The 12,121-nt window shown below is 38.5% G+C and overlaps 1 protein-coding gene across 7 annotated transcripts in view; it reads right to left on the reverse strand.

Annotated features, from left to right (window-relative positions):
- The window catches only part of LOC122554413 (mesoderm induction early response protein 1-like), a 62,859-nt gene that overhangs the window by 26,552 nt on the left and 24,186 nt on the right, over window positions 1-12,121 (reverse strand). For 6 of the 7 annotated variants that reach the window (XM_043699398.2, XM_043699401.2, XM_043699399.2 and 3 more), the window contains 3 exons: window positions 9,838-10,053; window positions 7,373-7,505; window positions 4,269-4,333 (listed from right to left, as the gene is read on the reverse strand). In XM_043699398.2, coding sequence (XP_043555333.2) covers window positions 4,269-4,333; window positions 7,373-7,505; window positions 9,838-10,053 — 414 coding nt within the window. The remainder of the gene's footprint in view (window positions 1-4,268; window positions 4,334-7,372; window positions 7,506-9,837; window positions 10,054-12,121) is intronic. The other variant, XM_043699400.2, reaches the window with a different exon arrangement.

The raw sequence follows: 12,121 nt of genomic DNA on the forward strand, positions 1-12,121 counted from the left end.
ACAAGGCTGGCAGTCAGTAAGATACAGTTAAATAAGGTTCTTCCCGCCTGCTGGCCTTGGAAAATCTGACAAATTTATTTTGACATTGTTGCTGGCTGCAGGGGCCCCATGAATCAGAAGTCAGTAGCACTAGCACTACAGTAGGACAATACAAGAGCACCTGCAATTAGCTCAGAGATTTTAAAAGTTTAAGAAAACTCAAACTACACTCTGTTGATATAACATCCAACAACATTTTTATATTTAAACTTACATGCCATTTAGGAAGTCAGTGATAAAACATTCAACTTTATTTTCCAAATAATAGAAGTAAACATATGTAGCAGCCTTGCAGCAGGAAAGGAGAATAAATGTACCATTTCAGATATTGTTCACTGCAGCTCAGCAAAAATTGAAGAAGGGTGAATGAACAATATAATTACCAGGTGGACCTAGATTGAGATTCCTGGAGAATGCTACCTGCCTCGTGTCAACTCAAGCCTGGAAGTAATCCAGAATTGTCACAGGCTTGCTTGGGCTGTATCATTGTTGAGTTCTAAATGGATCTAAATGCAGCCATCAGCAGTGAGCATTCTGACTTGATGATAGAGAGAAGGTATCTGAAGAAACAAGGAGGTTGGCCTTTGACTGCTACCTAGGCTTTGACAGCCATAACCATCTTCGTGTGAGATACAAGTCCAGCCACTGGACTTCTAGCCCACTGACCGATGCCATTAATTTTTTTAATATTCCCTGGAATTAACTGTTTACTTCATGTCAAGGGCAAACAATGTAACTATTCCACTAAAATTGAAGCTAAGCAGTCTATTGGCCAGTAGAGAGCACCAATGATGACATAATATGAGAATTGGAAGTGATGTCATTTCAATGGTCCTTGAAGCTTATTTTTGAAAAAAATACAAGAAAAAACACCCTGAACTAGATTTAAAATGGCAATGGAAGTCTTCCTCACTAGCTGGAGGACCGATAGGGGGATTTTCACAGATTTTCACAGGGGGACTCCAACCAAATAAAATGTCTGCTATCTTGATCTAGAGAGGTGGAAGGCATAAAGGAAGGCAATGCATAGATTTAATAAAATTGTGATGCCTTTCTTCACGTTAAAACACACTTAATCCTCGTGATTTTAAAAATCACAATTACTAAAAAAAGTTTAACGTTTTTTAATTAGGCATGAATTTGACAAATTATAGGAATGTGATGCCCAGATTGTGCAGTGATACTCTCTTAATAAATCACTCAGTACTATACATGATCCGGATGTTACAGGCAAATGCATTCTCTTAATGAAAATTACATTACTTCCAGATTTAACTAGTACTTATAAATGCCCAATGATGCACATTCCCCACAAACCAAGTTTAATACATGGCAGATAAATGTAATGTTATATCAGAGGCAGAGTTGGAAGTCACGTGCAAATGGAATGCACAATATTGCAAAATCTGTTATAGAGTCATAGAAATGTACAGCCTGGAAACAGACCCTTCGGTCCAACCAGTCCATGCCGACCACATATCCCAACCCAATCTAGTCCCACCTGCCAGCACCCAGCCCATATCCCTCCAAACTCTTCCTATTCATATACCCATCCAAATGCCTCTTAAATGTTGCAATTGTACCAGCCTCCACCACATCCTCTGGCAGCTCATTCCATACACGTACTACCCTCTACATCAAAAAGGTGCCCCTTAGGTCTATTTTATATCTTTCCCCTCTCACCCTAAACCTATGCCCTCTAGTTCTGGACTCCCCGACCCCAGAGAAAAGACTTTGCCTATTTATCCTATCCATGCCCCTCATAATTTTGTAAACCTCAATAAGGTCACCCCTCAGCCTCCGACGCCCCAGGGAAAACAACCCCAGCCTGTTCAGCCTCTCTCTGTAGCTCAGATCCTCCAACCATGCAACATCCTTGTAAATCTTTTCTGAACCCTTTCAAGTTTCACAACCTCTTTCCGATAGGAAGGAGACCAGAATTGCACACAATATTCCAACAGTGGCCTAACCAATGTCCTGTACAGCCGCAACATGACCTCCCAACTCCTGTACTCAATACTATGACCAAGAAAGGAAAGCATACCAAATGCTTTCTTCACTATCCTATCTACCTGCGACTCCACTTTCAAGGAACTATGAACCTGCACTCCTTTGGTCTCTTTGTTCAGCAACACTCCCTCGGACCTTACCATTAAGTGTACAAGTCCTGCTAAGATTTGCTTTCCCAAAATGCTGCACCTTGTATTTATCTGAATTAAACTCCATCTGCCACTCCTCAGCCCATTGGCCCATCTGGTCCAGATCCTGTTGTAAGCTGAGGTACACTCTTCGCTGTCCACTACACCTTCAATTTTGGTGTCATCTGCAAACTTACTAACTGTACCTCTTATGCTCGCATCCAAATCATTTATGTAAATTACAAAAAGTAGAGGACCCAGCACCGATCCTTGTGGCACTCCACTGGTCACATGCCTCCAGTCTGCAAAACAACCCTCCACCACCACCCTCTGTCTTCTACCTTTGAGCCAGTTCTGTATCCAAATGGCCAGTTCTCCCTGTATTCCATGAGATCTAACCTTGCTAATCACAGTCTCCCATGGGGAACCTTGTCGAACGCCTTATTGAAGTCCATATAGATCACATCAACTGCTCTGTCCTCATCAATCTTCTTTGTTACTTCATCAAAAAACTCAATCAAGTTTGTGAGATATGATTTCCCACGCATAAAGTCATGTTGACTATCCCGAATCAGTCCTTGCCTTTCCAAATACATGTACATCCTGTCCCTCAGGATTCCCTCCAACTTGCCCACCACCGAGGTCAGGCTCACTGGTCTATACTTCCCTGGCTTGTCCTTACCACTCTTCTTAAACAGTGGCACCACGTTTGCCAACCTCCTGCCTTCCAGCACCTCACCTGTGACTATCGATGATACAAATATCTCAGCAAGAGGCCCAGCAATCACTTCTTTAGCTTCCCACAAAGTTCTCGGGTACACCTGATCAGGTCCTGGGGATTTATCCACCTTTAACTGTTTCAAGACATCCAGCACTTCTTTCTCTAAACGGGACATTTTGCAAGATGTCACCATCTATTTCCCTACAGTCTATATCTTCCATATCCTTTTCCACAGTAAATACTGATGCAAAATATTCATTTAGTATCTCCCCCATTTTCTGTGGCTCCACACAAAGGCCGCCTTGCTGATCTTTGAGGGGCCCTATTCTTTCCCTAGTTACCCTTTTGTCCTTAATATATTTGTAAAATCCCTTTGGATTCTCCTTAATTCTATTTGCCAAAGCTATCTCATGTCCCCGTTTTGCCCTCCTGATTTCCCTCAAGTAAACTCCTACTTTCTTTATACTTTTCTAAGGATTCACTCGATCTATCCTGTCTGTACCTGACACATGCTTCTTTCTTTTTCTTAACCAAACTCTCAATTTCTTTAGTCATCCAGCATTCCCTATAGTTGCCAGCCTTCCCTTTCACCCTGACAGGAATATACTTCTCTGGATTCTAGTTATCTCATATCTGAAGGCTTCCCATTTTCCAGCCGTCCCTTTACCTGCGAACATCTGCCTCCAGTCAGCTTTTGAAAATTCTTGCCTAATACCGTCAAAATTGGCCTTTCTCCAATTTAGAACTTCAACTTTTAGATCTGGTCTATCCTTTTCCATCACGATTTTAAAATGAATAGAATTATGGTCGCTGGCCCCAAAGTGCTCCCCCACTGACACCTCAGTCACCTGCCCAGCCTTATTTCCCAAGAGTAGGTCAAGTTTTGCACCTTCTCTAGTAGGTACATCCACATACTGGAATCAGAAAATTGTCTTGTACACACTTAAGAAATTCCTCTCCATCTAAACCTTTTACACGATGGCAGTCCCAGTTGATGTTTGGAAAGTTAAAATCTCCTACCATAACCACCCTATTATTCTTACAGATAGCTGAGATCTCCTTACAAGTTTGCTGCCAATTGGAATTTAATTTGGGCCATTCAAATCAGACAAAACACAGCTGCCAAGACACAAAGGAACATCAATACATTCCACAGAGCACATATTAGCACAACTCATGTCAAAAACAGGGGAATCATGTTACATTTAACAGCTTTGCATTCAGTTATATGAGGAGGCTAGAAAGACATTCAGCTTTTGTTGGCATGCTGCAACAACAGATAAGAAAATAATTTGGAATAAAAAAAACCTATCAGAAACAGCGAGATGTATAAGTAACATTAGTATAGAGTGAAAAGACACAACCAGTACCTTTTTCCAATCTTCTGATGGTATGTAATCTTCATCATCATCAGATTCTTCTTCCCCTTCATTACCTATGAATGTTAACACATTAATGTTCTGCCCTTAGTTGTAAAATATATAAAGCATTCTCATTTATAGAAATTATGAGGAATTTATTATGCGATTTGCAACTTTCAATTTGTTTTTGAACACAAGTGTTTTTGAAACTTCTACTTCCTATTCTTATGCACATTTTTGGAAAAAAAGTACCATAGTCTCAGTCTACAAATACACAATCAGAACTTTGCAATTTTAACCACAAATACATCTGGATTCCATCATATTAAATCTTGGTACGCCTTATACAAGACAAAAATACACAACTTTCTGTGAATGCTGAAATGGATATATGTAAGTCAACTTTTCAATTTGACTCAATTGGTTTAAAACAAATGCTCCACAAGTTTGAAATTTCAGTCAGAGACCAACCATGTTCCAACTTGGTGCAATTATTCTACTAAATTGGGGATAAATACAACTAGGATTAATAGGTAGAGAAAATGTGAGAAATTTCTTAATTTACATATATATTGTTACAGTAAAAATAAATGTATACTATATTTAACTGCCATCATCTGATTTTAATACCCAAGACCATCACAGACTGAAGTGACTGATAAAAAAGGACAAATGCAGACCTGAAATAGTCACAGTGATCATCATTACAGATGGAGGGAGGTACAGAGAAACTACACAAATACACTAAGCTGGCTCCACTGAAATTACAATTTAATCCAAAAACGTGAACCCAGTCAATAAGTCAATGTGAAAATTTGTACTCTATTTAAGTCACATATGTCCATTCATATATTTGGAGATATAAAATGGTTTGCACAGTATTCGGCTTGGAAAGACAATAAACTGTGAAATGCACAATGAACCAAATTACAGTTATTTGCTTGGCAGAGAAAAAGAAAGAAAATATAAATTCACAACAGAACCTGGAATGCTTACTCTCTTCCCTATTTCTCTCAACTTTCAAAGTGACTGCCCAGTAAAAAGTCAACTTGGGAAACAGCCATTCACCAAAAACTCCAGAATTCTACAAATGTAACTACTCCCGAAGAAAAAGGTAGCAGCTGCATACGTGAACTGAGGTTTCAATCTCTCAATGCAGACTCTAAGAACTTTAAACTGCATTTGCTTTTATCTGCCTGTTTATATTAGACACCTTGCCCAACTTCCATACAAATCACCTTTCAAATCCATTTTCTATGTTTGCATTTTAATGGGTTAGTAGGTAATAAAATTCTTCTTTCACCCAAGCAAACCTTTGGAATTAGCTTTCATTTTCGAGCAAACATATTTTGATTGAAGTGCGATAGCTGGGTGCTTAAAAAAGCAAAACTATTTGCTGTAAATGGCCAATTTAAAGGTAAAAATAGGGAACAACAATCCCAGTCATCTGCTCGTAATAAAATGTACATTTTCTGTAATTAAACCAGAGCTGAAATACATATCAAAATTATACTAAACACTCAACTGGATATGTGCCAAAGCTTGAAAATTTAATCATGAGTTGGGGGCAAAATGAGAAAATGGCTATTCTAAAGCAGAAATCAGAATCTGTTTTTTCTCCTTGCTTTTTTTTTTGGGGGGGGAACGCTTGCATGCATGCACAAGTGTGCTGGCCCTCCAAACGCTAAATTCTTGCTGTTCAAAAGTTCACTATAAGCAATTGCCACAACAACTAGGTTTGGAATGACTGCTGTTGGGTGAAAGGAATCTTGGCAAGAATAGGATCAGAGAAGAGAGACTGGGACTTATAGATGTGTGTGAAGGACTGTGAAAAGAGTGGGGAACTCCACTTTGAGGGGGTGAAGGCAGACTCCAATTGTGGGGGAGGCGAACTCCATTTGATTGGGGGTGGGAGACTGGGATTGCAAAGGAAAAGGAGACAACAGTTAAATATTTTAACAAGGATAGTGTATGGTATGAAAATTACTATCGTAATAACATCGTCAATTATATACTTCAAATGAGCGTCTGTGTATTACATCTTCAAATTTCTCATTCACTGAATTACTATTAGATGCACTCATTGTGTTTGGAACAAACACATAGCTGTTTAGCTGTGACCTTCACCAGTCTGTGGAAAGTGTATACTTTGGATGTACTGGGATGTCAGTTATTTCATTAAAATCTGCATTTGTTGTTAATTCATTCATATATCCCTAAATATATTGCTGAATTCTTCATTTCTGAATCTATGCAAGTGCAAATATTGCATAAATCAGCACAAACACAAAAAGCAATTTTACAAGATTGCATTGTCTAATAAAAACAGTAAGGAAATAAAAAAGGAACCTGCCAAAATCAAAACAGAAGACATGGGGGGAGAAAAAAAAAGTCCTCCAAAACAGAAATAGCTACAGTTAAATGCTAGTAAATATGCAAATGCGGTCCCAAAAGTGTTTGTTAAAATAATGCAGTTCTAGTTAGTCATGAATAATTGATGTCACTTTGTCAGAAAACATTACTAATAATAGCTATAAAACAATTAGGACAATTAAAATGAACAATACAGGTGCCCTTTGCAGGTATATGAGATGCAGCAGTAGAACGTTAACAAATAAAAGGTACAATGTTTAGTACAAGTTTATCAATCCATCAACTCTTGAAATAACTGTTGCTTTAGCCAGAGGTTTAGTCTTCAGATATTTTTAATCCCTTGAGATAACACTATCTCTCCTAATATAAAGGACCCACTTCCAGCTTGTCACTGTGGTATTAGTTGTTAATACCTAATTCTTGATAAATTGATATCAAGATGAATTTCAACCAGGTACAAATAATGAAAACTATATTCTTACATGCTACCAATCTTCAGCCAACTGTATTGTGCAAATGACTCAATTTTTAGAATCCATGGCACCTATAAATCACACTCCAAGTTTAACTAATGGGTAATTTCACAACTTGCACTTATGACAGTATATACTGGAACCGGCTGTGGCAAAACCACTTGTTACTTTCGCAATAACGAAGAGTAGAATAGCTATTAAGAATATCTTTGATAATGTGGCAAGTGAATAAAATTTGGCTTCTTTCACATTCACAAGGAAGTATACCTATGTCTAAGTATTTACATCTGCGTGGTCGGATCATCTCTTGCACATCTTGAGAGGTAGTCAAAGGTGCAAGGTCATCATTAGAAGACTGGGTTTCATCATCTTGTCCACTTGAGTTCTTTGGTATTTCTTGCTGCACAAATAAGAGATGTCAATAATATAGCTCAGTTAATACAATAAAGTTTGATGAAAAAATGAAGTTAAAAATAAAGGCCCTCATGAGACTTTAAAACCTCGGATGTATATAATAGAAACAAAGTGAATGATAAGAAATCAGAATTCAGATTGTAAAAAAATAATGTTTTGATTAAAAATAACAAGAGAAAAAGGGAACTGCATTCGGCTAGCTAAACTGGAGTCCATAATAGTTGTGAAAAGAAAATTCATGTTCATTATAGAAAAATTGCACCATACTGAATTCGATCAGTATCTGGATGAAAATGTTTCTATTTTGTGCACATGAAAATTCATTACAAGTGTGAGATGGTAAAGGACTTATAAACAACCTGCACTGAAAAGGTGAAAAACTATAAAGAAAAATTACCATAGTTACTCCAGAGACTAGTTAAAAAATCACACAACACCAGGTTATAGTCAAACAGATTTATTTGGAAGCACTAGCTTTCGGAGCACTGCTCCTTCATCAGGTTGACAACCACCTGATGAAGGAGCAGTGCTATAAAAGCTACGGCTTCCAAATAAACCTGTTGGACTCTAACCTGGTGTTGCGTGATTTTCAACTTTGTACACCCCAATCCAACAGCGGCACCTCCAAATCCTGAGACTAGGGATACATTTCTTTAAGGGGGAGGAAATTCAAAGAGAAAATATGTATATGACAATCCCAAGGAATTACAGCACAATGTCATTAGGATTTTACTGATTTTACTTTCTCACTCCTTCAGTTAAGTCTTTTCTTTGCCCTTTACGAATGGGTTCACATTTCACTATTAAGCATTCCTAGTTTTTACCTATCATTTACATTCATACATAAAAATATATGAACAAGCGAGAGTCACCCTTTCATCCAGAGAGAGATGATTTGCTCAGCTTCACCTTCACAGCAAAGTAAGATGCATGTTGCAAAGTTTAACCTGAGATCTTGAAAGCTGATGGTGTTTTGAAATTCAGCTCTGGACTAAACAGAATGGAGAGTTGTGTATGCAGCCAAAGCAAATTAACTAAGGTGGAGGATGGTGTCAGTGGCGGGGAAGTAATGTTTAGCATTTACCAAAAACAACTGATTTTGACATGCTCAATTTTCATTGGAGGTAATCATGGATCACCCACAATATAGGTCATTCCGCTATAACATGCGTTGCGTCAGTGCAAGTTGGCTATAATTCAACTGACGAATGGTAGACATTGTTTGAATAACATGAACTTTCTACTGAAGGGGTATAGTGATTTTCTATAGTGGTTTTCTATAGTGTGAGATTGCAGAGGAACATAGCTGTCGCATTATAGCAGAACGACCTGTACATGGAAAATAAGTAGACAAAACCATTCAATATGATCATGCAATTTCATCCCACTCCCACTTTCTCTCCATACCACTTGATTCCTTTAGCTACAATATACCTAACGATCTGGCCCCAAAAGTTTTCTGTGGTACAAATTAGTTCTGAAAGCAGGCAATCTGATATGTTCGAAATGCAAACTGATATGAAAGTAGATGCAATCAATGATGATAAATAGGGAATATGTAACTAATAGCTATGGTTTAAAAAAAAGCTGAGGATGTATCCTTGAGAAAGTTTAAAAAGTAATGCAGGGATGTAAGAGTCTGCTCACAAGCACGAACAGATAGAAAGGAACGGAAAAGCAGGCTCAAAGTTGGATCATGGAGAACGAAAGGAGAAAGGGGTTTATCTTAGAGAAGTGGAAGGTGACAAGAGGATACAAGACTTGAAGCCATGGAGTATAATTGATGACTCACCCAAAGTGGACAATAAATTCAAAACGAAGTTGACAGTTTATACAGAATATAAAAGAATGAAGGATATAGGGTGAGGGCACAGTTATATATCGAGTTAAGCCTAAATGTTAGGTTTGGTATCAAAAACAGAGGCAATCTTATATTTGGGTCAACTTCTATGCCACAAACTACAACAACTGTAACTAAGGTTGAAATGATTGAGGTATTAAGTTCATGTGAAACAGAAAGCTGAGATGGGCATGTCTTTGGAGAATTTACATGACGTAAGATATTGAGCAATGAGGAAAGTGAAAAAAGACTAAGACAATTACATTCCTACAGAGACAACTTGGATTTGGTAGGAAAAAAACCCAAATTGACAAGTTTCTCATAATAACTGGACAGAAAACTTAAAAATTGCACAGTCACTATTAGATTTCACTGAAGCCCCAGTAACAACAGAACCAAAACTGCATCAAATGAAATTCGCAGCTCCATCCTGTAGTTAGCTCTGGTGGAATCTGCTGTTCCCAAACTTTTAACTAACCTGATGTAGATGTACATCTGGCAGATCCTCGGTCTCTGGAACTTCACTACTTCCACTATTTTCCTCATTATCTCCATCATCTCCATCATCCTCCTCCTCTGCTTCATCATCTTCATCATCATCGTCGTCGTCATCCTCGTCTTCCTCACCAGGAAATGGAACAGTCTTCCCATAACCATACAAATTTAATAAATCTTGGATTGGCATTTCACCTTCCTAAAATGGAAAAAACACAGAAGAGGCATTTAGTTACAAAGGCTATTTCTTGCACTAGCTTGACACAAAGTAGGTCAAAGTAGGAGGATTTCATTAACATGGCTGTCTAGTTAATTCAATAGCTGTGTACCTAGATATGTAATATGATTCAATTTTATGCAGTTAACTCAATCATGAGGGAAAATTTGAGATAGCTTAAGAACTGATTGATATTTGACAGTAAACCTCCCATGAAAAGGTTCCAGTATCTTAGCCTACAATGAATTAGCTTGGTACTGCAAGAGTAGCCTCAGATGATACTACACACTATTTTTGCAGAGATGACAGGCATTTGGCAACGCCAACATTAACTAACAGTCAAATCTATAACTGGCATGGATGGTAGCTAGCTACAGTTGCCCTTTCAAACTGCTGTAGTGGTGCTGCCAGTTCTTCCAGTGCTGTTAGGTAGAATTCCAAGTTTCCCTACAATAACAAAGGAACAGCTAGATATTACTTTCAAGTTTGGATGGTGAGCAATGTGGGTGGGAAATTTGCAAGTGATGTTCTTGTTCTGCAAGACAGTAGAGATTGCAAGCGCAGGAGGTGCTGGTAAAAATAACCTGGTGAATTGTTGCAGTGCATCTTGTAGACAGTACACACTGCATTCAGTGCACTGGTTGTGGAAGCAGTGAATATTTAAGGTTATGGATGGTATGCCAATTAAGTTAGAACCAACCAGGTCCCAGAAGCTAAGCTTCTAATGCGTCGTTGGAGCTGAACAGGAGACAATGGTGTAGTGGTAATGTCAATGGACTAGCAATTCAGAATCTCAAGTCAATGCTCAGGGGACTGGGTAACTTATAGCAGATAGTGGAATTTGACTTCAATAGAAAGATCTGGAAGAAAGAGCCGGCCTAATTATTAAAAGCCTCCTGGTTCACTAATGCCCTTTTTCACTAATGCCCTTTAGGGAAGGACATATGCTTTTCTTATCTGGTTTGGACTACATGCGAGTGCAGAACCACAGCAATGTCGTCGACTCTGAACTCATCTAGCCAATTAGAGATGGGCAATAAATGCTGGCCTAGCTAGCAACATCTTTGAACAATTAAATAGAATTTAAGACACACCTGACATGTATTTCATAGATTGTGGAAAGGCAGTGGAGGATCAGGTCAGGGATTACTCATTGCATAGTGGAAGCGGTAGCACTAACAAACCAGAGACTAACAAACCAGAGACTTGCACTAATTGTGGCAATATAAGTTTATGGGGGAGGCGATGGCTATTTGGGAGTATTACCGGACCAGTAATCAAGGTTAATTCATTGGTTTGAATTCCAAATCATAGTAACTGAACTCAAGATGCACCATTTAAATCTGGAATTAAAAAGGGGGTTAATGATGACCACAAAACCATTGCCATTTGTCGTAAAATCTGTCATTATCTGGTCTGACCTACAAACCATCACGGACCTCACAACTGACCTATACACCAGAAATGATAATGGCAATCCCAGCTCTGTTGACCTTGCAAAGTCTTAAATGGTGGCTGTACCAAAATTATATGAGTTGTCCCACAAGCCAATCAAGCAACAGCCTGAATATCATATTTATAAAGCTATATCAGATGCGATAGCACAGTAATAAATATTGGGAGTGAGTTGTCCTGTACTTTGTTTTGGACTGCTTTATATTCTCAGAGGTTGCAAATGGAACAGAATACACAAATCAACAATTAGCCCACGTCTGACCTAAGGTTGGAAAGAAGGTAAGTGATTAAGCCAGCTGACAATAAGTGAGCATGTGACACCACCACCAAGAAACACTGCAATGGAAGCCTTGGGATGAATTGAACATACTGTGATGCGTATCAATGTGATGTGCATCCACATCTGAATAACCTTCTAATCTCCGTCTCGGCTCATACAAACAACCTGAGCAAAGCACAAGAGGTGCCTTACCAAATAACAAATGCATTCAGTAAAGGATGAGTGAAATTTCAAAACTCCATATTCCTTAGGTTCAGTATGTCTGGTGTCTCACAAATTAATCCCATTTTCCGGGTTATCTTTGTTACCCAATAT

Source organism: Chiloscyllium plagiosum, unplaced genomic scaffold, assembly GCF_037043375.1.
Source record: "Chiloscyllium plagiosum isolate Xiang-an unplaced genomic scaffold, Cpla_swu_hap1 HiC_scaffold_9, whole genome shotgun sequence".
NCBI lineage: Eukaryota > Metazoa > Chordata > Chondrichthyes > Orectolobiformes > Hemiscylliidae > Chiloscyllium > Chiloscyllium plagiosum.